Below are 26,352 nucleotides of genomic sequence, written 5' to 3' on the forward strand. Positions count from 1 at the left end.
AGAGCGGCAAGCTGCGCATGCGCCACGCCAGGCGAGAGAGAGAGAGAGAGAGAGAGAGAGAGAGAGAGAGAGAGAGAGAGAGAGAGAGAGAGAGAGAGAGAGAGAGAAGAGCATAAAAATACAAAGAATTGGATGGATTTTTAAAGAACAAAGCTTGTTACCTCTGTGTGCCTGTGTGCCTGTGTGTGTGTGTGTGTGTGTGTGTGTGTGTGTGTGTGTGTGTGTGTGTGTGTGTGTGTGTGTGTGTGTGTGTGTGTGTGTGTGTGTGTGTGTGTAAGAGTGGACAGCAGGTTCTGGTTGACTTGTGTCCAGGTTTTTTGTTGGCAAAAAAGCAGATAAATTCTATTTTCAAACTGTAAATACTGGCTGCAGCACACACACACACAACACACACACACACACACACACACACACACACACACACACACACACACACACACACACACACACACACACACACACACACACACACACACACACACACACACACGTTGTTCTCAGCAGTGTTCAGCATTGTCTGCCTCTGTCTGTATTTACTGTCAACTCACCTGCTCATGAAGTCGGGAGGTGTCAGGTTAAAGCATCATTTCAGTTTCCTCCACACACATCTGAGACTGAAGGCCTTAAAGCCCCTGAAGATGTTTCTCTCTAACTTTACACGTCCACAACTAAAAGCACCATTCCTTTCATTTATCTGCAAGCTATTTATTAAGAGTTTAGACTCATTCAGCTCATCTGTTTCATCGGGCCTGCGGTTTGATCAGATTTGGCTCACACCAATGCCGCATTCACATTATATCAATCAGACTGCAATTAGACGCAGCTCAAGTCAGAAACAACCTTCATGTCAGCCTCATAGATGTCAGTCCAAGTCGGAGACAGATCTGACAGCGATCATGTCTCACACGTCTGTGTCAACAGACTGTTGGCAAAATGGCTGCAAACCACCATCACTCGCAGTTACAGCTAAATGAAATCCATTAACACTAGTGATTAGTTTGAGAACATTTAATAGCAGTGCTGGGAAACATTACGTTTAAAGGTAACGTGTTACATTACAAGATTACTGCCATTAACAAGTAACTACATTATTGCGTTACCTACTGAGAAAAGCAACTTGTTAGAGTACTTTTGTGCTACTTATAATGATAACCCCTTTGCCGCTCCTAGTGCATGCTGGTTATAGTGTCCAGCCTCCCGTACACCTGAATACATCGACTCTACCATCACTGCATAGAGCAGTCTACAGGCCAGGCTCATCCTGCAGGATAATACCAGGGATAGCGCAAGCAACATCCCCCTTACAGCACTTTGTAACAATTACATTTGATTCCTTGTAAATACACAACCAGGATGGTACCAGGGCTCAATGCATACAGCCTAACAAGTTCATACAACATGTACAGTTGAATTATTAATGTTCTGGAGCTGAGCCTAGCTTGCAGGTGCTTCTTCAAATCTGAAGTGGTGCTCTTGGCGGCTGACAGACACTTATCACCCAGGCACAATTTGCATTTCATTTCACTGCGGTGTTCTTGTCCCTTTCACCCACAAATTTAGAATAATGTGAATACCTCCACGATGTAAAGGCTGTCCTCTCTAAATGAGCTACACACGTGCACCGACACACCCGCAGAATTGGATCCACTAGTGTTCGTATGTGCTGCAGAAGAGGAAAAGAAACAGAAACAGTGTGGCTGTGTGGAGATTATGACCTCTTCTGTTTTCTCGTGGCTACAAACGCACAATCCTAACCAAAGCTGTCCTAGCTTTGTCCACCCTGGACCCCAGTGCTCATAGCAAAAGCCTCATTGAAAAAAATATAGTTTCAGGTTCAATTCTGATTGTTGTTCAAAGTCACAAAGTTAAAATCTGGAAAAAACTGTTGGAAATTCTTCAACACCCCTAGACTGCAAATAAATAAGTAAAACTGTTTTAATTCTTAAACAAGTGGAGCTCCAGAAACAGAAATCATTGAAATAGTTCACTCTCTGATCTAGTCACAGGGTTAGTCGGTAAACTACCATTATTGGCACTCAGTCACAACAGCTTCTTTGTATTTTCTCTGGGCGTTTACTTCCCCCTGGCATTTTGTTTTCAAGTTTGTACATCATTTACTTCGATAGTTACTGAAGAGGGAAAAGAGCTCTTTAAACCATTCCTCTTTAGTGGAGCAGTGAATAAAAGTGGATTGTGCAACACAGCTAATAAGCCACAACAGCCTCCTCCATTTTGGACTATCTCTTCTCCAGCAAGGTCAGCACTGTCTAGATGGCTTGTTATTGGCCAAAAGTGTGAATTTGCATGTCAGAGTTCATTAGTGTTGAACTTAAAAAAATTACACTGACTTATGAACTCACTGATCGCAGCGATTCCTCTGAATTGAACCAGATTTCACTGTTTAAAATGCTGATGAGGCCAGGCATTAATAATCAGACTGAGTGATGAGCGCACACAGCTGAGCTGCGACTTCAAACAGAATCTGAACAGAGACTCAATAAACCATCTGAACTTTGACCTTTTGAACAGTGGAGAAGAAAGTTTTCAGCTCAGTCGATCTAAATCACCAATTGCTGACGATTCAATGAATGCTGTCCACCATCTGAGACAAGAATGTTTCCTGTTCCTCTTGACAAAGGATGTGCAGTTCAATCCAGAGATTATTCAACAGCCACAGTAAATCCAGCTCTCTGATTGGCTGGCAGGTGTTTGTTAAAATCAGTGACACCTCAAACAGAAGTAATTGTAGTTCGGGTCAATAATATAATGACCTTTCTATAATATATAAGCTCCATAATTAATACAGCACTCACATGCCTGTGCAGACAGTCAGGCGTCTGCAGGTATCACCTCCACCAATCAGCAGCTGGAGCAGTAACTTCTACGTAGCCTAAGTGGTGAAACCTGGTGCCAAAAAGTCTGAACGTAATCAACATTTTGATCAACATCTCTGTCTTCTCTGCAGTGACTAAATTAAACTGAAACCTTAAAAGTGAGGGGGACAAAACAGGACTTTAAAGAGTGAGGGGACACGTCCCCCAACCACAGTGTAATCACACCCCTGTGTATGAGAACCCCTCCGAGCGTAATGTCACTTTACTCACACATTCTTCAGTTCCAGAGTTCAGGAAGGCAAGCAGACGGACGGACGGACGGACGGACAGACAGACAGACAGACAGACAGACAGACAGACAGACAGACAGACAGACAGACAGACAGACAGACAGACAGGTAACATGATGCCACAGAGCTGAGACATTCCACACTCCTGCTCTGAAAGAGACTCTTCTGCCTGTCTGTCTCCCCCTGAAGCTCGGAAATGTTGTTGGCTTCCCAACCAACCCAAAGCATGATGGGAGACTCCTGGAGCTGAGCTAACTCTCTCAAAGACCACGTTTAGTTTTATTAACGTCTACCAGGCTGAACATGGTGGTTACTTACACTCAGCAACTCAACCCACAACAAGACCACAGCCAAAAAACTACAGTCCCAAATGTGTGTTAATCCACCACTAAAACAGCCTCCAATAAGTGCTCTGTTTCCTCCTGAGGAGGAATGTGAGGATGTGAGGAATATGAGGTCAACACTGAGTGAAATGTCCAATCCAAAGACTCAAATGAAAGATATCTTGCATCATTTCCCCAAAATCCAGCCTGACATGTTTGACATCTTTGGAAACTTTGGGATGTACAGTTGAATTTAAAAGATGAAGACAGTGGAGTCCATCTCTCCTCTCCTCAGTGATCCTCCACAGCTCTCGCTCTTTACTCTGTGTGTTCCTTTCTCACCTCTACCCCCCCCACCCCACCGCTTCTCTCTCTCCACAGAGGGCCTTGCTGTGGTTACCCAGAGTTCCTTGCAGCTCCCAGGTCCCAGTGGATCTGTTCCTCTATTTGCTGCCGCAGCAAACCACTCCAGTTCTTCTACTCCTCAGGACATCCAGCCAATCACAATCAGCACTGCAACGACCCACTTACACACACACGCATGCGAGCGCTCACACACGCACAGAGGCATCTCCCCCTCTCACCTTGAATATCACATCAAGGTTGCACAAGGATACGGCAGTGTGTGTGTGTGTGTGTGTGTGTGTGTGTGTGTGCACGAGAGAGAGAGAAAGAAAAAGAAAGAGAGAGAGAGTGCTGGGATGTGGGAGACAGTAGACAACAGTAGAAAAACACACACAAATGATAAAAAGCAGACAGATTTCATAAGTGATAGATGAAACTTTAGGAGCCACTTGCTGATTGGTTGATTGGTGTATCGATCCAAAATCCTTCTTCTCAAAGGAACAGTTGGACATTTTGGGGAAAAAATGTGTGTGAAGATTGATACTGCTCTCCTCTCTGTTCATCAAATATGAAGATAAAGCCAAGAGACTTCAGCTTAAGCTTAGCAAAAAGACTGGAAACAAGGGGAAACAGCTCGCCTGGCTCTGTCCAATGGTGAAAACCAGCACGTCTTAAACTCACTAATGAACATGGTTCACTTCATTTGTTTATTCTGTGCTAACCATGAGGTTGCAAAGCAACCAGCAGAGACTCTCTATGCCGAGCCAAGAAATAGTCCTGCACAAATGCTCTTGTATGATAAAATTATTATGTATGGATTAAACAAGCGTGACAAATTTTTATTCATTAGTGAACTATAGAGGTGCTGGTTGGCATTTTTAGTTATTTATTTATATATTTATATATTTGGCGTTTGATCCTCCACTCTGCAACCAAATAAAGCCCAGATTCAGCCCTGACATCTGAAGGTTGTCTGACCTAAAATGACCAAATCAGTGCTTACTGTAAGTCACTGTGCAGCAGCATGTTTCACCTCATTGGCTCATACCCTTGGTAAATGGTTTCCGGTGGGTTTCTGAGAAGGGAGATGAATCTTCTTCTTCTGGACTGAAGCATCCCCGAGGAGACCGAGATGCTCAGTCGAGAGGAAGAAGAAGGTCATTCTTAATCAAACAAAAGGCTCAGTAGCAGCTGCAGGTAGTAGTTGGGGAGCATAATTAGTGACAGCAAGAGGTGATAATGTGTCCCAAAAATAAAGATCATAAGAAGAATAAATCTATTCTTCATGCTTGTTAAAATTTATGCACATCTCCATTACAAAAAAAGATCAGCTTTACAGGGAAAAAAAGCACGTAACACAACAGCTGAGAGAGCCAGAGGTCTGTCAGCCTCCACACAGGTGGATGTTTCCTGCTCGTGGTGGAGAGAGGCAGGTGTGTCTCACAGCTTACCTGCCAGGTGGCTCCTCCTCCTCCTCAGTGTGAAGTGCCCTCAACAGCTGAGTGTGTGTGTGTGTGTGTGTGTGTGTGTGTGTGTGTGTGTGTGTGTGTGTGTGTGTGTGTGTGAGAGAGAGAGAGAGAGAGAGAGAGAGAAAGAGACACAGCTGGCTGTGTGGGGAAAGCTGGCAGGTGTACGATGGGTTAACACTGTGGTTCCTGTTGGAGAAATGAGTCAATGAAGTGCAGACATCAGCAGATTGTGAGCGGACACCACCAGATGAGACTGTTTACTGTCAACATAAATACTGCTTCTAACAAGTTTAAAGGAGTGAAAAGTGAAACTGACATGTTCACATCCTGTTCATACCTGTGTTACCCAGAGGTCCTGCTGGTCTTCACCTGTGGACCGTTGGTGCTATTGGTTTTAGGGCTGTCCTTCCCGTTGTCCCCTGATGAAGTGGGTTTTGAGACGGTTTGTTGGCCTTTGAAGTCACACCTGCTTTAACACAACAGACTGCTCTGCTGTTGGAGCTTGTTGAGAAATAGGTGTGTGTGTTTGTGTAGCAACAACAGAGCTGGTTAGTCATCTGGTACTGTTATCATCTGGGTTTTTTTAACAGCTGTGGATCCAAATGTTTTCCTCTTGCAGAAGCAGATTTTTTTTTGGAAATATGCTTATTTGCTTTTTTAAGTGACAAGATTGACTTTTGTGCATGAACAGTAAATATGAACCTGGAGCCAACAGTTAGCTTAGCAAAGCATACAGACTGGAAACATTTCACCAGCTCTGTCCAAAAAAATAGCATCGATCAAGCAAATGAGATCTGGCGTTCTAACTTGTCAGTGTTAATCTGTGAGTTTTAGAGGTGCTGGGAGGTGGATGGCTGCCGTTGGACAGTTCGACATCATCAGTCTGCTAGAGTGTTAAGGGTATCTACTGTGGTGATTCTGGGTGTTTATGAAGGGGTTGGTGCAGAGGGCAAAGCTGAAGACACAGCCCTCTGAATCAAACCTTTGTCTTCAAGCCAAAAACTGCGTGTGCCACTATAGGTGGAGTCACAGCAGCCAGTACTCCCATTATTCGTGCATTGGAGTGACAGCAGCTGAGATGAAGTGACTGAGACTGGGGGGGGGGGGGTAATTTTCACAGTAGCTGCACCTCACATCAGTAATAATTAAGGTCAAAGTCATTATTACATGTTTTTAAGCAAACTGGCTTCCTGTAACTAAAATCTGACTCCAAACAGACAACAAAGAGTCCAGAAAACCCCCATAAAACCACAAATCGCTCCTTTTGCTCTTTTTGTAAAAACGTAAAATGAATAAATGAGAAGTTAATTCACAATGTTTAAAAAGCTGACAGCCTGAGCCTGCGACAGAGCCAGGCTAACAGTTTCCTGTCTTTATGCTAAGCTAACTGGTTACTGGCTCCAGTTCATACTTGTACAGATGATAGCGGTTAACAATCTAACTAGCTCCCAACAAGGAAGTGAAACAGCTACGCTTTCCAAAAGGACAAACTATTTCTTTAAGTGTTTGAAAATGACACGCTCTTGTTTTTCCGGAGAGGATGGTCGCTGGCTGACGGCAGCTTCCTGTGACTGCTTAGCCTAATAAAACTGTGTGTGATTGGTTTGGAGTTGGAAACAGTTGAAACAGAAACAGATTTAAAAAAAAAACATCTGAAACAACTTTAATGTTTTTGTGGGGTTTTTCATATCATCAACATCAAAAATCAAGAATAGAAAACATGGACAGATGGGGGGGGGGTGCAAATCCAAAACACCAGAGAGTGACAGAGTGACAGGATGAGGAAAGAAGAGAGGGATGACTGAAGGAAAAGATGGAGACTTCACTTGTCTGTCAGTCATCAGTCCATCACTGCTGCTTAGGGATGGAGGGATGAGGAGGTTTATCGTCTCCTCCTGTCCTCTCTCTCTCTGTTCCTGTCTCTGTTCTCTTTATTCCTCTCTCTATCCCTCTGCTTCTCTCGCTCTCTCTCCCTCTCTCTCTTCTCCTCGTTCTCTCTCTCTCTCGCTCTCTCTCTTTCCCTCCCTCTGTCTCGCTCTCTCTCCCTCTCTCCATCTCTTTGTTTGTCCTGAACGTCCACTTTTCGTCTCCTCTCCTCCTCCTGCAGCTCCTTTTCTTCTGATCTTTCGTCTCGTCTGCTCCGGCGGGCGCCCTCACGTGCACGCTCGCGCTCCACGGCCACACGTGCGTGCTCACGCTCCTCCGCCTCACGTGCACGGCCTTTCCTGTCCTTCCTTGCTTGCCTCTCGTCGCCGCTGTCCTCATCCTCGTCGTCCTTCTTGCGTCTGGCTCGCTTCTTGTCTGAGGGTTTGTCCTTCTTCTTCTGGTCTTTCTCCTTCTTCTTCTTCTTACTCTGTTCTTTTCTCTTCTTCTTCTTCTTGTGTTTGGTGTCTGAGTCTGAAGAAGAAGGAAAAATAAACTGAAGTCCAACTAAAATTCACACTTCTAGTCCAGCCTGTGGCTCTTGTGTAGCAGACTGCTGTCTCTCTATGACAGAACGGTGACATTATTCATGTCAATACGGTTTCAAATTAAGTGTTTTTATTGACGGTATGGAAACAAGTTCTTCCGCTGTGTAGACTGAGAACTGTATTCCAGCAAATGAGTGTAATGTTGGGGTGCAGCCAATTGTCGTGGGCCTCTGTCTTTAAAGCTCTGAACACATGCCAGAAATCTGGGTGCCATTTTTGACTGCATTCAAATTTCACCAACAAATCACTTCTGTCATTAGCAGTAGCTTTTTCCCCATTCAGTTTATACTGTACCAAGAATAAAGCCTTTCCTTTATTTTGGAGATCTTTACATGCTTTGACATCTTGACCACTGCAGTTCTCCTCGTGGGATTCAGTCAGACAGTCTTTTCTAGTTTGCCTGAACTCGCCGGTTCATAATGCATCATGACCAGAAGATGGACCTCTAACACTGTCCTCCATTCACAAATATAGAATTGATCTGAACAGTTTACCCCCCCACTGTCAGAATGAAAGACCACTTAATTGTTCATATAACAATGAACTGTTTAAATTCCGCCTGTTACAGTTATTCATCTATTCATTTTTGGCTTTGAAAACATATAAAATGGAATTTTCTCCCCTTTGGTTCCCGATTATTCCTCAAAGTAGAACACAGGACATGGTTTACAGATCAGATATGTAAGATGTAAAAGAAATTGAAACAAAACAATGTTATTTACTGTCAGCTGGGACTTTAAATAAAGAAAAATATGGATGTACCTGAGCTGCTGCTGCTGCTAGAGGAGGAGTCAGAGTCTGAGGAGTCTGAATCTGACTCGCTGGAGGAGTCCGAGGAGGAGGAGTCAGATGAGGAAGAAGAAGATGAAGAGGATGAGGAGGAATCAGAAGATTCCACTTCCTGGTTCTGTGTCATGATCATCTTGGGAGCGTTCTTCAAATGTTCCCTCAGCTCGTCCCTGAGAGAGAGAATTATGAGAGACGGTGAAATTAAGGAAATTCGGATGAAAGTTTTACATCAACATCATGATCATGTGCATGAATTCACAAACCGCTTTAGGCTCACCTTTATGTTCCTTTTGCAAAATCTCATTTATTTTATTTTTGTACTTATTGAATTAACACTGGGACTCGAGTTGATTCAAATCACAATGAGTTAGAATGTGTTGGTCCCTGTTACAGAGGGTACGGTCTTCTGTTCAAAGACGACAATCAAGTTACCAAGAAACACAGCAATGTTATCAAAACACCCAACACAACATTCACATAACGAGACTCTTCGGCTTATTCCAAAGCTAAACCTCGTGATACGTTGAACTTCAGACATTCTTTCTGTAAATTTCATTTAGGGCTGTATTTCATGATCACATTGGCCAAAGTATGACAGATTAATAGGAGATATTGAGTGTCCAAACTACTGTAGCTAGCAGTAACAACAGTGTTCACAAGAGCTGCAACAGGAAATCCACTGTCGCAAAAATCCTCTCTAAGGCCTTTTATTAGAGGATTTTTGGAGGAAACTAAATTCAATTCTTTTCCAGACCTGCAGATACTCTGTTCTAACACTGTACATGCAGTATGTGTATATATGCTTCCATGTGTCCCTTACGTCAATCCTCCCAGTCCGATAGAGGTGAAGAAGTTGATGGCGAAGCGAGTGTTTCTGGGATTATCACGAGGAAACAGACCTTCAAAGAAAGGCTGCAGAGTCCTGAAAAACAGACAGACAGACAGACAGACAGACAGACAGACAGACAGACAGACAGACAGACACACAGACACACAGACAGACACACACACACACACACACACACACACACACACACACACACACACACACACACACACACACACACACACACACACACACACACACACAGTTAGCTGCTTGTGTGTTTCTTCTGTGTCTGTGTCTTCATGTTGTGGCTCTTTAAATGTTAACGATGATGTGGCTGTTTGTCAACGTTGTCATTAAAGTAAGTTTACACCTCCAACCAGTGTGAGGACGGACAGCTGAAAACAGGAGCCAATCACACATTTTCTTAATGAATTCTTAAACTTCTTTCATCGATGTTCATGTTAAATCCATGTTGTTCATTTTTACTACTTGTGGCCAACAAAATATGCAACTCTTTGTTAAAACTCTTGATATTCTTTAGTACATTACAGTGCGAAAGACTCATTTATCTTTGAAGATAGACACTAAACTTCAGCAACAAGTGTGTTTGTGAGTGGGTGTGTGTGTGTTCGTACTGGTCTTTGAGCCTCTGGTTGAGTCTGGGGAGGCCCATGTATGCACAGAGCTCCTGGAAAAGGATCTTCACAAAGATCCTGCTGGACGACGTTGTCGTCTCTTCACTCATTCTGATCGACTCCAACACCTGACATTCAAAGACACAGCACACGGGGAGGAAGGCACTATGAGGAAACTCATCTAGAATGAACAAATAGCTTCATGTGTGTTAAATCTGAACTCTTTCAGGCTGGAATGGACTTAATGGCTCCATGTGTGTCAGTGTGTGTGCGTCCATCCTTACACTCCAGGGCACAGAGTCTGTGTAGAGCAGGTGCGCGAACAGTCGAGCCACGTTCCTCAGTTTGTTGGTCTCCAGTCGGTGAATTGTTTCGTACTGCTCCGAAAAAATCCCCTCAAAGCTCTCCATGTACTCCTTCTTCAGCAGACAGAACCTCTAAACACACACGCGCACACACACACACACACACACACACACACACACACACACACACACACACACACACACACACACACACACACACACACACACACACACACACACACACACACACACACACACACACACAAAGTAAGCCTCCTTAATTCAATACAATATGCTCACAAGTACGGTAATACCAACAGATGTTTGTTTGTTTGTGTTTATGTTTGTGTGTGTGTGTGTGTGTGTGTGTGTGCGTGTGTGTGTGTGTGTGTGTGTGTGTGTGTGTGTCTCACCCCGGCCAGCAGCCCAAAGAACTTCTCGTAGGTTCTCTGCTGAGCGCAGCAGTCCAGGATCATGTTACACAGCTCCTTCTGCTCACACAAACATACAACATGTGATTAAAAGAAGGAACACCTTTCTACAAACATGTCACACAAAGTTCCCATTCTGTGGATCATCTGACAGGGTGTTCTCCAAAAGCTCAGTGTTAAAGCAGACTGATGAATTAAATACGTGAATTATGTGCATTTGACGGCAGCAGCGAGGTGTAAAATCGCAGTGGTGAGTGACCACGAAGTGGTGCCAAGGTGAGGCTCGGCGTCTGAGGGAACACATATGTTTTGACCGTGTGTGTGACGTGTAGAGAGCAGCTGTGATGACCACCGACGCTGTCTGTTCAGGGACTTTTAATGTAAAATAACTGATGCTTCTGTTGCATTCAGTCTCCTCTTGGACTTCTCGACTAACATGAATCTCTTCTTGTTAAAATGCCTTGTTTTCTTTTCAGTTATCTCCTGTTTTTTATTGCCTAAGCATGTTGTTGTTGTTGTTGTTTTCAAGGTTTACATTAATTTAATAATATTTTTTTTCCATTCTTAACAAATTCAAGTACAAAGCAAGTCTGAGTGTGTCATTTACAACATCTCCACTTGATTTTTAGCCATGCTGACACTGTGGCTCTAGGAATGGGAACGTTGCTCAGTCTGTCTACAGAAAGTAGATGCAAAGAATCTTCTCACACGGTGCTTCTGCTCTCATTCTTCAGCAGGATGATGGGAAATGTGCGGAAACATTCCAGAGCTGATGACATTCCAGGTCAGTCCAGAAGACCCCAGCTGTCTTTCCTTCTGATCACTTAAAATGAGATGCTTTCAGACTTCTTGATTCGCTGAAAATGTTTTGTTTTCTTTAAAAAACATCTCAGTCCTCAGAGCGCGTATGAGGCAGGCCGTGAGAAGAGTCAGCCTAAGGACAAACATCTTTGTGTGTGTGTGTGTGTGTGTGTGTGTGTGTGTGTGTGTGTGTGTGTGTGAGTGTGTGTGTGTGAGTTCCAGCTGTTGTGTTGAGTGATTCAGTCCTGATGCTGATGAAAGTCTGCCTGACAAGGTCATCGGCTCTGACCTCTCACACACAGACGCAGATGATTTCAGTATACCTATACTTTTACACACCGCCGTCCACTGCAGCTGTTTCCTCTCACTTCCTCTGTGGCTTCAGATTCAGCACCACGAATCGCAAAAAAAACCCCTTTGTCCTCTGCGTGATGATGTCATGGTATGTGATAAGCTACGTCTCCCAAAACACCCCGACACAAACGACAATTTGTTCACCAGTTTGTTTTCAGTCAACTAAAACTAAGACTGTGAAAGTTGGCAATCTCCAGTTCAATCCCAGCTGAGATCAGTTTTGTCCAATCTGCCCAAACCCCGAAGACACACAATAACCAATATGGAAGCTGGAACAGTGAATGTTCTGTTCTGTCAATCATTTCAGTATCACAATAAGAACATACACGCAGAGATCAACTCAGATGAACCTCACATCATCTCACACATCCATTGTGAGGAAGCTGGTCCTGGATGCCAGCAGCGCTCGGGCTAATGTTAGCAGCCCTGTGGTGCTTTTTGCAGGATTTGGATCCTCAGATAGAAATGAGACGCTGCTTTTGTCCATCTCTGTCTTCTGTGAAGAGGTGTCGAGGAGCCACACGTCATCGGTGTGAAGGTCAAACACACACACACTCACAAAGATACATACAAGAACAACACACACCGAGCCGATTGTCCTCTGACACATGCTGTTACTCACAGTGCTTTCCATCTCTCACACACACACACACACACACGCACACACAGCTGACCAGCAACTGTGAACATCTGAAAGCAACTTAACTGTTACACATCCTGGCCTCAGGACTCACACGCATGCACGCACACACACAAAGATATTAACAAGCAACAGACACGCCGGCAGCGGATCTACACTGATGTGGGAATTATGGTTCCACACCATCCACACTGACACAACCAAACATCTCCTTTTCATGAACGTCTTTATCAGCGCCACCTTCTGGCTGGCTGTGTGCAATAAATCCTCACATTCCAGAAGCTGGAACCAGTTTGGCATTTTTGCTTAATAAATGATTCAAGGATTGTCAGAATTGCTGCCGGCTGAGCTGTCCAGCTCCCATTACTCCAACACTTCTAGTTAAAAATGACCGTACATATCGGCATTATGCAAAGCATTAATGGCAAATAAAAATTCAGCAAATTATATAAAAGAAAAATGGAAATCAGACCTCAGCACAGACATTACAGATCAACAATGGCAAGAGATGTGGAAAACACATCAAACATCCACCAGCTCACAGACATGGGGGGAGTTGTTTTGGAAAAATCTGATACGATTCTTTATCACGCCTAAAATCAAGAAAAAATATTCAAATACCAAGTACACGTGTTGGAGAGAATATGGTGAATTAGAAGCAGACCATGGTCATATTTTTTGGAAATGTAATAAAATAGCAAGGTTTTGGGGAATAGTACACGATGTCCTGCAGAAGATACTGGGTTATAATATCCCCATGAACTGTATGACTCTATACATGTGTAACCTTGATGAAGGACGTATACACATTGGAGACAGATATTTGGTAAAAATATTATTGATAGCGAGTAAGAAAGCTATAACTAGAAACTGGTGTAAGGTAGACCCACCCAACCAGGATCAATGGATGGCAATTGTGGAGGAAATCTGTATAATGGAGAAGATGACATTTCGTATGGTGCGGTGCAGGGAGAACAAAAATGGTAAAAATGGACTATATACAAGAACTCAATCAACGATAGACACGAGGATCTGGAAAAAAAGGACTGAAATATTCAAGAATGTGACTCCCCTGTTGTCTATGTTTTGTTCTGTTTTTTTTTTTTAGATAATTGTTTTTTTGTGTCAGTGTTGTTCTTTCACTGTTTGTTAAATGAAAACAACAATAAAAACTAAAGTGAAAAAAAACAACAACAATGACCGTACACGGTGCATCCGTTTGTTCTGTTCGTCCTTACGTCAGAGGCACTGGTTTTTTCAGATTTAGGAAGGAAGGACCACAGTCCACTCAAGTTTTCATATTTATCTTCATTCATGTGTGTTTGTCTATTTTACATTTTGTGTGTGTGTGTGTGTGTGTGTGTGTGTGTGTGTGTGTGTGTGTGTGTGTGTGTGTGTGTGTGTGTGTGTGTGTGTGTGTGTGTGTGTGGACTCACCGTCTGGCTGTCAGGAAAGTCCATCTTGATCAGTTTATGAGCGCACTCCTCAAAGTCCAAACTACAGAAACAATCAATATGTCAATCAATAAGTGTACATCAGTGAGCTTGTGTGAAACTGTGTGTGTGTGTGTGTGTGTGTGTGTGTGTTACTGTTTGTGTCTGTATGTGTGTCATTTTTTCCAATCTGTTTCACTGTTTCATCCATTTCTCCAAAACCTGTGAACTGTGCTTCAATGAAACCATGTAAACTAGGCTGCACATGCATGCATGCACACACACACACGCACGCACGCGCACAGACGCATACAGAGCTTTAAAGACAGCTTTAAATATTAGTCCAAGTCCATCAAATATAGACAGGGCCGTAAATAACTGCCAACACCCTGAGAGACAACTGAATCACCGACTGTGTGAGACTTTTCAAGTGTGTGTGTGTGTTACCACCTGTGTGTGTATGTGTGTGCCTGTGTGTACCTGGATTGTATAGCGAGGTAGATGGTTCTTCTGAAAGCAACCAGGTTGACTTCAGTCTGATCAAAGATAGTGACCTTCTCATCTGAGAGAAAGACAGACAGAGGACATGTTTAAGGTCATCGAGGACTCTGTTTGGCTGTCGTGTATGATGTTAAAATCCAGTTCATACCAGAATATTGAAATAATGATCAATCTGAGATCAGAAAATTGAACAGTATACATAATCAGTGGTGCGTCCTTTCACTCTGCAGCGTGAGTTTTCTTTTTTGGATTTTCTTTAGAAAAATGACCTGAATAAACTTGATGCCTCACCTGTTCCCTCCTCCTCGTTCTCATCTTCATCGTCATCATCTTCCTCACTGCCATCTCCCTCCTCCCCTGAGTCGCTGCTGCCCTCGTCCAGGATATCTGTGAGGAGGTGACAGCAGATTGGTTAAACTGTAGAAAGTACGAGCTGATTGGACAGGCTGTGTGCGATGTTTGTGCACATCCTCACCTCTTTTAATGGTTTTGTATTTCTCCTCATTCTCCAGGAAGTCTGGGTCCAGCTTAAACACATCTGAGCAAACACACAAAAACACACGTTAGGGCTACATGTACATACTTATTTATGAGTTTTGTGAGAAAGTAGAGCCCCCCCTGTGGCTTACTGAGGATGTCCTCAGGGTTGTATTCGTCGTCCAGTGGTAGCATGTGGGTGAACTGGTCTTCCTCATCCACCAGGTCCAGGCCTTCTGGGATCACTGGATGATCTTTGAAACCGTCCTTCCTGATGGCAAACATCACCTCGATCATATACTGAACCCTCTTATCAATGGCCGACTCATGGAGGACGTTCCTGAGGCGCTCAAATATGGCTGAAGAGAGAGATGGGGAGAACTTATAGGCACTTGATGAATTATACTGATATCTTGAAATCTGTTTAGTTTAACAGAACATTCGCAGGTGAACAGAGTTTACAGTCGTAGCAACAGTGTACCGTTGATTCCTCGTGGGGACACCTCGGTCAGTTTGAGTCCACACTCCTTCAGGAAGGAGATGGCCACCTCCACGCTGTCGTCAGTCGGACGCTCCAGCAGCAGAGTGAGCATCTCCAGACACAAAACCTCGTGGGCCTGAGGGCGAGGGACATCGGAGAAGACAGAGAGAGAGACATAAACACACTTCATTAGAGCTGAATGTCACCACTCACATTCTCCATTGCAATTTAAGTCAGACAGCAGGACCTACCACATTCTGGTTGATGAGGTGTGCCACAAACTTTGAGGCTGTCAGGCACTGTTGCTGGAAGACAAAACACACTGGTTTCAGTACATCACTAACACTAATACTATACTGCCAATTTTTATGACAGGAAGTGTCAATTTCTGTTGATCCCCTCATCAACAGCTACAGATGAAGAGACGGGTACCTTGAGGTTACGGCGGTAGCTCCTCCTGAAGGTCAGGATGAGGCGCTTGAGGATCAGCTCTCCAATCTGAGGGAACTTTGAGTTGATGATAGCGACGACAGCGGCGTAAACATGAGTAAAGATGGGAGATGCTCCCTGAGCCTGTAGCACCGAGCGAGCCAGCAGACCCCTGACAGACAGATAAGGAGACAGTCACAGGGCAAGTCAGGGAGACGGCAAGGCAACGGCGCAAAGCCTCCAGACACTATCTAGTGTTTTTGTGATATGATTTTTAGTAGGTTTGCTGTCAAATTTGCTGTTTGAAGATTCTCATACTTGAATATTGAGTAAAGCTGTTTGTTGTGTGTGTAGGTGTTCACCTCCCCCTGACGATGTTCTCCTGCAGCAGCTCCTGGATGATGTTGATGATGTTTGACACGTTGACTTTGTTGATCAGACCATTTATGGACTTCTTCAGAGCCTCCCAGCTCATCCTCTGATAGGCCAGGCTGCACAGGGCAACGGTAAAAACACACGGGTTTAATGGAGTCGTTTAAACAAAGTTTCAATATCGCAGTAACACGTCTCAGGTCTCGAGTTGATTCCAACTGCAAGTTCAATTAAAACTGCTGCTCCAGGTTACATTACTGTTGTGTTTCATACAGCCAGGTACAGGGACTGTTAGTGGTGCATTCAAATGTTGGTAACATTTAATGATCATATTCACTGTTTGATTTTGACATGTTTGCTTCGTGTTAGTTGTTCAGGTTTTAATTTAGTTCATCACAGTCAATGCTCGACTCTAAAAATAAAAGGTTCCTGTCTGATCTTAGCACCAGTAATGAAACAAGCTTACCTGCTCTTGTCACTGATTTGCTGCTGCATCATGCGTAGCTTGGCGGGGGGGATGTAAGCTCCTCCAGTCCTCGTCAGGATCGGGTCGAGCTCCTCCTTCTTCTTCTTGACCGGCGGCTCTTCAGCCACCGCTGGCTCCCTGTCTGTTGGAGGGGAGGCCGAGCGGCCCCGCCTCCTGTGGTCCGACTCGGCATCCCGATTGGTCCATCGATCAAATCGCCCACCTCTGTCGTCACGGTGATCGTCATAGCGATCCCTGGGCAGAGCAGAGGGTGAGGCAAAAAAAAAAACTTTAAAAACTAAAATTATGTTTTTCACGAGGGATAATTTATTTGAACAACAGTACTTTGTTGTTAAAATGTGCCATTGTTTGGCTGAGTCAAGTTAGGCTGGTCTGGTGTGGCTTTAAATTTTTTTTTTGAAATTTTAAAAGGTGGTTTTAACTGTTGGAGTATGTTTATGTCTACTAATTCAGAACAATGACACATTAAAGAGACACTGCTTTTAAACAGGTGTAAAAAGAGATGATGGGTGAACGTACTTAGTTTTTTAGTAAACATGTACTTGGTAACGGGCATAATGAGCAATACTGTATCTACTTAAATTAAATCAATGTTAGTAATGTAGCAGAGGCAGTATTGGTTGATATCTGGGGGGGGGCAGTTATTTTAACTTTCTAAGTGTTTTTGTCCTGTGTCATGCTTAAAAACTTTATTTCTATATTGTTCATCTATGCTGTTTACCTATCTATCTATCTATCTATGTAAATAAATATGAATAGTCTCATATATATATTACATATTTATTTAGCAAATACTTGAAGGAGTATCTTATGTGTTTGGTGGTTTATGACCTGCTTTTAAAAGGTATTTAACATAATGGGTGCCAACTTTAAAAATAATAAAATAAAAAAAATTCTGTTAGCAAAATTATTACAAGCAAATCAAAAGATGTGTGTGTTTGTTACCGAGTATAGCGTCCTCTGTTGTAGCGCTCCCGGTCTCTTTCTCTGGACCTGGATCTGTCTCGTCCTCTGGACCTGGATCTGTCTCGTCCTCTGGACCTGTAACCGTCTCCCTCTCTGGACCCGGACCTGTCTCGCCCTCTGGATCTTGATCTGTCTCTCTCTCTGGACCTGGATCTCTCTCTCTCTCTGGACCTGGATCTGTCTCTCTCTCTGGACCTGGATCTGTCTCTCTCTCTGGACCTGGATCTGTCTCTTTCTCTGGACTTGGATCTATCTCGCTCTCTGGACCTGGATCCGTCTCGCTCCCTGGACCTGGATCCGTCTCGCTCCCTGGACCTGGATCCATCTCGCTCCCTGGAACTGGACTTGGACCTTGATCTCTGGACAAAATATAAATGAAGCGAGTCAGCAGTGTTTCCTTCAGTCTTCACATGTTAAAAGATCTGGACCGTCCCTGGATGCAGGACATGATCCTCAGAAAAAACTGGACCAGCAGAAAAACATGCTGGCATTTTAAAAGTCTGAGTTTAGCTAAATAAGAGCTGCGCTGGTTCAACACAGAGTCAGTCTGATTAGTTTCTACGTTAAGTAAAAGCCTCGAGTTCATATCTAAGACGGCAGTAATGGACACATAGTTCTTTTCTATTTGTGATTCTGTCCCTCAACAAGCTACAATACGTCTTTATTCAGTTGTGTTGTCACTGGTCACCGGTCTGTGTCATGAAGCAGGTCAGCTAACTTTAACCCTTGTCAAAGTTTGCAAGGCCAGCTATTCAGAATAGAAATAACTGAATACTGTAAAACATGTTCTTTTCTGCCTGCACAATTCAACACAACCTCAACATCAGCCAGTCTAAAGGGAACAGTTTGACATTTTGGGAAATAAATTTTACCTGATACAACTTACTTTCTTACAGAAGGTGAGATGTTAAGTGGCAGAAAATGAATGCGTGGATTCTGAGAAGCACTTTATGCAACACTGGTGTTTCTCTGATGTAACTGAATCATCAATTAATCAACATAGGGGGATCAGCAGCAATGTCCAGCCCAACAGTCAGCAGTCATCAATGTATGTAAACATATGGAATGCCAGCAACATCCACATTTGTCCTTGCTTACTTTGATCTGAGCCACGCTGCTCCTAATCTTCCTCAGTGCCCCATGGTGTTCATCCTCATCATCACTGCTGCTGCTGCTACTGTCTGAGCTGCTGGAGGCAGGGCTCCTGGAGGGAGGAGTGCCTGCAGGACCGGCCTGAAGGGACGGCCTCTCTTTGGGGCTCCTCTCAGCCGAGCCAGCCTGTTGGGGCCTCTCTGCTGCTGGGCTAGAGCCGTCTTCAGAAGGTCCTGAAGACAGAGACAAAGAAGTGATGAGTATCAAAACTACAGCTACTACAACTACGACATCTACTCGTACTGACACCACAACAGCATACAGTGACAGCAGGTTTTACTCACCGCTGTGCTCTCTTGGTGCAGGACTGGGACTTTGACTTCTGTCTCGAGAGTCCATACCTGAGAAACAGAAAATCACATTCATGAGTATAACGACAAAGAATTGCTTCAGCCTTCACAGATCAACTCATCCATAACGAAAAGAATAAAGATTCTACTGATGAATAAAAAGGTCTTTTTATCAGCAATATTCCATATTTTTCTTTTTAACATCTAATTCCACAAGGCCGAAACTAAAATTGCGTTTGTCAGTTAACACTTTCTGACTTTCCTATTCTCTTCTGTCTCCCACAAACCCACCGATTCCTACTGAAGATATACATTTTTAAAAAATGGCTCACAAATTCATTTCATTCATTTCGTTGCATTCTAAAAGTGTGTCAATTCCTAAAACAGATAGACACTGCCAAATTATTTTCTGCACAGATTTAATACTCATTTGGCGATCTTGAGAGTATGTTTTCATCTTCATCTTGGAAGAAGTTTTAAGATTTGCTGCTCTGACAACAATCAGAAACGCATCATCAGAACGATCAAATTAAGCCAAATCAGTTCAGCACAGGACACTGACTGTTGAAAGGACGGCTCCAAATAACAATTTTTTTCATTATCATATCAACTACATATTGTTTATTTATTTAATCACCTGGTCTACACTGAGCACTGAAAATGGGAAATGTCCATAACAATTTCCAAAAACCGAATAGAACAAACGATTATCAAAACAAAAGTGTGTTTTCTGCATATTAACTTAACTATGCTGTCTCAATGATTGATATTTCCAAACCAGAGCAGACAGAAAGGAAATCACATACGCCGCTGAAAACGGTTTAAACAAGCTGTTATTTATCACTTTTAAATAATTAAGACATGTACTTATCTAGCATACAGGAATAGTTAACACTATGTGAGGTGGCCACATCTTCGACTGAACATCGCAAAATAAGTAAGTATGAGTAATTAAAGGTTATTTTAGGCAGGTTAATACAAAAACTATCTTATATCAACTGCAACTACAAATGTATCCCCAACGAACGTTTCAGTTTTATCGCCATGCGTGTGTGGATGAGCTAAAGTTAGCTCGTATGCTAATCCTATTTTGGCTCCAGCTAGTTAGCTAAGCTACTACCTATTTGCTATTCTGTCGCCAAGACCTCCAGAGTCTTTCTTTTCAGCCTCTGAATACAAAATCCGTCTTCTTGCTTTGTTTTTGAGTTTTAATATGCTCCTACCGTTCTGGTTTCCGACCTCTCGTCCCTCCGTTCAATCAGTGTCGCTTTTCCAACGGAAAACTTCCTCCAATGAACAAAAACACTTCCAGGTCAAAACAAGAATAGCTTCCTGGTTTCACAATAAAACTTTCCAGGCTTGAACGGGCTGGTTTTCGTATCGCCCCCCTGTGGTGATAAAAATTACATCCCCCGAAGCATGTGCCAAAAAAAAACACAAAATGCTTTAAGAAAATGTATGATTGCTCAATGCATCCATTTTGTAGTTTGAACATTTGAAATAGTTAAATACTGTGGAAGCCACAGTTGAAGTACAGCATGCACTACATATGTATTAAGATTAAGATTTCACTTTATTAGTCACCGCACACACATGCTGCTTAGCTGCATGTCATCCCCTCTCCTTTCCTTCTCTTTCCTGTTAGCATTACATAACAGAGCAGAAATACCACTAAATAAATAAATAAAATAAAAAAGCTAATCCTTTATTGGTGGAAATTTGGGCGTTACAGCTGCACAAGGACAGAATAAGTACAGATAAATAGGGAAACTTAAAGAGAATAAATAATTAAGTGTACATAAAATAAAGATAAAATAAAATAGAAAGTATTCAAGAGCAGTTAAACTAGCAATTACATACTGAAAAATGTTGAAGCTTCAGGTAAAGTACTTGAAACATCAGTTGAAATTAAAATGCAAAAGCTGCACAGCTTATCCACTGCACAGCGTCATCTCCAGGCAGAGGAACAGCATCAGTGACAGGCTGCTGTCACTGTCCTGCTCCATTGACAGACTGAGGAAGTTGTTCCTTCCCCACGCCATGCAGCTCTTTAACTCCACTCAGGGGGGGAAACGTTAAACATTAATGTCAATATTCCTCAATGTTCCGAATGGAATCTGTACAACACTCTGTTCAACATGCACCTTAACTTGCATTCTGTTTGCACTGGACATATAAACTCTGGACATCTCATTAAACCCATTTAAACACCTGACATTAAAACTTGCTTTCTGTTGCATTGGACATTTTTACTTTTAGTTCTGTTTGCACTGGACATCTATACTTTTAAATTCTGTTGGATTGGACATGTGGACATTTTTTACATTTTTTACCTTTAAGATTTAATTCTTTGCTTGCTGTGCTTTTAGATTATTTATTGCATGCCATTTACTTAAAATTTGTGGAATAGGCTTGAACTTGTGAATTTCCCTTGGGGCTATCTATCTATCTATCTATCTATCTATCTATCTATCTATCTATCTATCTATCTATCTATCTATCTATCTATCTATCTATCTATCTATCTATCTATCTATCGCTAACTACAAAGCTATATACGGTAAGTGCACCCTATTCACTATTTAAAAATGTCCATCTGAAAGGTAGAGGAGTACAACTATAATATAGCATTAAGTTTAAGTACTCATGTAAAGTAGAAGCACTTCAAAACTGTGATTAAGTACAACACTTGAGTAAATGTTCTTTATTGCTTTGTACCAGTGGCAACTATTTTTATCCTTGTGTGTATGTCTAAGACTAGAAACAGGTGATCCACAAAATACACACACACACACACACACACACACACACACACACACACACACACACACACACACACACACACACACACACACACACACACACACACACACACAGTATTAGAAGTGAGGAAGCACTTACTTGTACTGAAAATAAATACATCTTTATTATTTTTATCTCTATAGTGATCCCTCCCCTGCATCACAAGACATCAATAAAAAATACACATCATCATTAACACACGTCAACAGAAATTAATAAACACCAACAGTCAGACAGTGATGTGTAATTAGAAGTGTGTAAAGGATTCTGTGTAAAGGATTCTTGATCAATAAAAAAAAGGCACGTAGAGCCTCAGAGCACACAGTGAGTGTTAGTCCAAAACTCAGTCTGGGATCAGTGAGCTTGAAAAAAAAAAACAAGGTTTTGTAAAAACACAGTTAATAAATGGATAAGAGAATCGAAGGCCAAAGGTCCAGTTAATAATGAGCGATGATTTAGAGCATTCACATTATTGAATGTTCACGTTTCATTAATAAGTGGACCTTTGAGCTGAGAATCGCTTCACCATATTGTTCCCAAAGATCACAAAGTCAACACATTTTCTTCCAAAAGTTCACCTTTCAGCAGACAGTTACAGTTCTAACGTGAGTCTGTGTGGACATTTTCAGAATCATTGCTCCATGAAGATGGATTAAAGACTTAAAAGAGGTATTTAGGAGAGTGTTTGTGTTTTGTGTATTGACATGCCTATTTCCCAATTACACTCAGCTATGATGTGCTATGAGTGCTTGTTTCACCTCAGCTTCTCCCACGTTTAGGATTTTTTGTCATCAATAACTGGTGGTAACCTGTGAGGGACCACACAGACACTACACACAGGTGAATGCTAAAGAGAACAGAAGCTCAGCAAGTGGTCATTAGTATTTAAAAGTTCGGTGATCAATCTGTTCGGATCAGATTACGTGTCAAGAGGAAGAAAGTTTCTCTAAATAAAACCATCAGGCTGCAGATGAATTTGCATCAGTCACTTTGTGCTGAAGTGGTGAAAGATGACTGATCACATCTGAAATGTTCGCAGTGATTTACTGATTTATTAACAATAATCTCAGTAATCAGTATGTATGTTCATATTATTGCACACAGACTTGTCATCAGACATTGTGAAGCTAACATGCTAATGCAGGTAACATGCTAATGCAGCTAGGGTTTGTGCTACACTGTCCTCTCTCCCATCATGGCTAACCTCCTCCCTCTGACCACATCGTTATCAACATCATCATCACTGTCACGTGGCAACTTACTGAAACCTGCTGCTGCAGAGTGACCTTTGACCTCTGAGCCTGACCTCCTCATGATATCACATACTAACCTCATCACCTGCTCAGTAACAACCAGCACACACACAAAGCAAAACCTGTGAGGGTTAAAGGCACAATCCCATGTTTTCATTCAGGTCGTTTAACCTATCTGAGAGGCACCAAGGGGAAACTGCTAGCCGAGCTCCATCAAGACAGAAAACATCCCACCTTACAACTCCAGAGCTGTCAGATTTAAATGTCTCACATCTTATTGAGTAGGTTTAGAAATGGGTGTCCTGAAAGAGGACATTTTGGTTTTAACCATTAGCACTGGAACTACTTGTTGACCAACAAGTTCTGGGGGCTTTATCTGCATGCAGCATCTCAGAGGCCCTGTCCTATAGTCATACTTACAGTTCAGTTCACCCAGGGTTTCTGATATATTTGCTGAAGCCTCCAGAGCTCTGATTCATTGAGAACTAAACTGCTCATCAGCTAAGACATTTAAAAGCTCCTGTGTGAATGAACCTCTGGTAGACCAGGGCCTTTAGCTATAAAACTTAATTCAATCTTATTTTAAAAAGATGAAAAAGCTAATTGTGACCGAAATGTGTTTGCATGGGGTCATGCCTGTCATCCATGATGCAGCTGTCTGGTGAACTGACCAGCAGGGGGCAACATCACACAAGAGAAAACAGAAACTGACAGATTCAACAGTGAAGCAGGCCAGAGGAATATTCTACACAATGACAATGATGATGATGATGATGAGGATGAGGATGAAGAAATGCTGAGAGCTGTAGGATTACGATCCCTTATTTGTATCAAAAACCCTCAAAGGCTTCTTCGATCCTTTTCCATTAAGGTGCATGTGAAATGTGCATGGAATGAGTAACTTCAGGCAGTAAAAGCTCAGTTTGACCCTCTGCAGACTCTTATTGAAGACTAAGGAATGTAACCCCTTCATAAAAGGCACGAGAGCATGGATTAAAACATTGTTGAGGCATTTACAGTATTGTTAAGAGAAGCTGGTCCTCCGTGTGTTGCTCTTACAACATGTTAAAGGCTAAATACAGCCATGTTACACTTCTCTCTAGTGCTCTCTCTATGCAGAGTTTTGGTTATATCCGTCAATGTTTTGAGATATCGATCTATGAGATTTCTGCCTCCATCCCAATGCCATGAAAGATGAAAGAACTTCAGCTGTGGTGTATTTACATTATGTCATTTACTGTTCACTCTCTTACAAGCGTATCAGAGCTTGACTAAGTAACTGCTAATGCTAACACAACATTTCCTACTGCTGCTGATTCACACTGAAAGCTTTCACCTGGTCAAACACCAGGCGTTTACTGAGAAGCAGTCACAGGAAACACAATGAATTTGTTAATTATGTCCGCGCCGACTGCCGTAGCTCATCAAAAATGTGTCTACAAATGAAGGCATGGTTATTTTTGACATCTGTCATTGCTGTGAGCAGCACAAATCCAATTCACCTCAGCTGTATTGGCATGTGGGCAGAAATCTCACAGACAAAACTTGCAACTAAAAACCAGCAAGAAGAGAGGAAATATGAAAAAAAAAAAATTTTCCTCATTTGGTTTTAATTTGTTAAGAGTTTCTACTGATTGTTTCCATTTTACATTTAACCCCCATGAGTTAATGAATTCTTCACAACAGTGTCCTAAATACATTTATCCACAGTTTGTTTTAAGTTAGAAGTTACTGAATATTTATTATTACTGTTATCATCATAACACGACTTCTGCTACTGTCCTGACCGGATCACGAGTATTAGTGGTACTGGTAAAGTACTGTTAGGCGTACTAGATGTAGTACTAGTAGTATTAGTGGTAGTGGTAGTAGTTTTAGGGCTGGCTTTGTTAGGAAAAGGAAACAGCAGATGTGAGGCAGAGACAACACATCATCACTGATAGTTCACAGAGACAGGCTGTTCCACACTGGTGTTCCCAGCATGCATCACACCAGCGAAATAGAACCAACCAGACAACGTCCTCATCACGCACTGCATCCTGTCTGAGGCTCCGCCCTCCACCTGAGCGTGCTCGTTAACAGCAGTGCGGCCCTCAGGTGTGGAGGGCGAGGGTCATCACGTGTGGGTGACGTGTACATTTCATCATCAGTGTTACAGACATACAGTGTTACTCAGCTATACAGTGTTGCAGACAGACAGTGTTGCTGCTCAGGCCGTGGTTACAAAGGATGAAGGTGAAAGGGGCGGTGCTCTGTTGTTGCCCCGGCTACAGGTGTTGTTGCCTTCTGGGCAGCGGCGATTGCCGTGGCGACATGGTAGCCAGTAGCTCGTTGAAGATCTCGCGTCGGATCTCCTGCGCCACACTCTCCCGAATCTGGAAAATAACAGAGATGGAACTGGTTTAGTGGTTCCTGATAGACAGCTGAACAGCTGCTAACTTTTTCTTCACTGTCTGTATGACCAGCAATGTAAAATGAGTTGATTTTGTCTAAAAGCTACAGCTAAACATATTTGTGGATGATCATATTTTTTCACGAGATAAAAAAACTTCGAAGAGCAAAAACTAGGACAAAATATTGTGAAAAATAGGCAGTGTTTTCTCATTCGCTGTATTGTGTTTCGTCTGTGCACATAGTTTATATTAAACATTTACATGATGACAGTAAGTAAGCAGTGTAACAATCGACTTTAATAAGTAACATACCAGTAAATTTATTGCTGCTTAAATTTAGTGCTGACAGCCTGTTACCTCTCTGATGAGCTGCTGCAGGTTCTCCACTCTGATTCCTCCTGCTCCTCCCTCCACCTCTGGTATTTCTCCTCCTCCTCCTCCACCCCTCGCTCCTTCTCCTCCTCCACCCCTTGCTCCTTCTCTGTCCCTCTCTCCCTCCTCCTCCTGCTCCCCCTCTTCCTCAGTGTATGTATTGGGTCGAGGAGGGGGGGCAGGGGTTATGTTAATTGATGCCCGGTACACGCCTTGTCTCTGCTCACGATCCCCATGATCTCCATGATCTCCACCTTCTCCTCGGACTGGACTGGAGGATCGGGAGGAGGGGTTGGTGGCGGTCGCGTGACCGCTATAGCTGATCTCTGATTGGAGGATGAGCTGCTCTCTGAGGAGGTCTGACACCTGGACAGACACAGGGATAGAAAAGGCTGTACATTAAGACAACGTTGAGTATTATTAGCTTT

General features: G+C 42.8%; 2 protein-coding genes across 2 annotated transcripts in view; both read right to left on the reverse strand.

Moving 5' to 3' along the window:
- Positions 1-6,900: 6,900 nt before the first annotated feature.
- cwc22 (CWC22 spliceosome associated protein homolog) lies at positions 6,901-20,430 on the reverse strand. The gene is made up of 20 exons (XM_070976253.1): positions 20,328-20,430; positions 19,099-19,155; positions 18,761-18,987; positions 17,642-18,021; positions 16,676-16,930; positions 16,200-16,328; positions 15,841-16,009; positions 15,660-15,713; positions 15,409-15,544; positions 15,080-15,286; positions 14,926-14,988; positions 14,742-14,837; positions 14,430-14,511; positions 13,953-14,013; positions 10,704-10,781; positions 10,270-10,422; positions 9,986-10,113; positions 9,342-9,443; positions 8,495-8,691; positions 6,901-7,658 (listed from the first exon to the last, which is right to left on the reverse strand). Exons 2-20 carry the CDS (start codon positions 19,151-19,153, stop codon positions 7,144-7,146), a joined length of 3,087 nt encoding a protein of 1,028 aa, XP_070832354.1. The 5' UTR covers positions 19,154-19,155; positions 20,328-20,430; the 3' UTR covers positions 6,901-7,143.
- Positions 20,431-22,005: 1,575 nt separating this feature from the next.
- itprid2 (ITPR interacting domain containing 2) overlaps positions 22,006-26,352 on the reverse strand; it is a 40,905-nt gene continuing 36,558 nt past the window's right edge. Inside the window, exons 21-22 of the mRNA XM_070975790.1 lie at positions 25,910-26,290; positions 22,006-25,534 (exon numbers count right to left, since the gene is read on the reverse strand). Of these exons, the coding sequence (XP_070831891.1) occupies positions 25,427-25,534; positions 25,910-26,290 (489 nt within the window). The 3' untranslated portion in view covers positions 22,006-25,426. The remainder of the gene's footprint in view (positions 25,535-25,909; positions 26,291-26,352) is intronic.

The sequence above is a fragment of the Chaetodon trifascialis genome, chromosome 12 (assembly GCF_039877785.1).
Source record: "Chaetodon trifascialis isolate fChaTrf1 chromosome 12, fChaTrf1.hap1, whole genome shotgun sequence".
Taxonomy (NCBI): Eukaryota; Metazoa; Chordata; class Actinopteri; order Chaetodontiformes; family Chaetodontidae; genus Chaetodon; species Chaetodon trifascialis.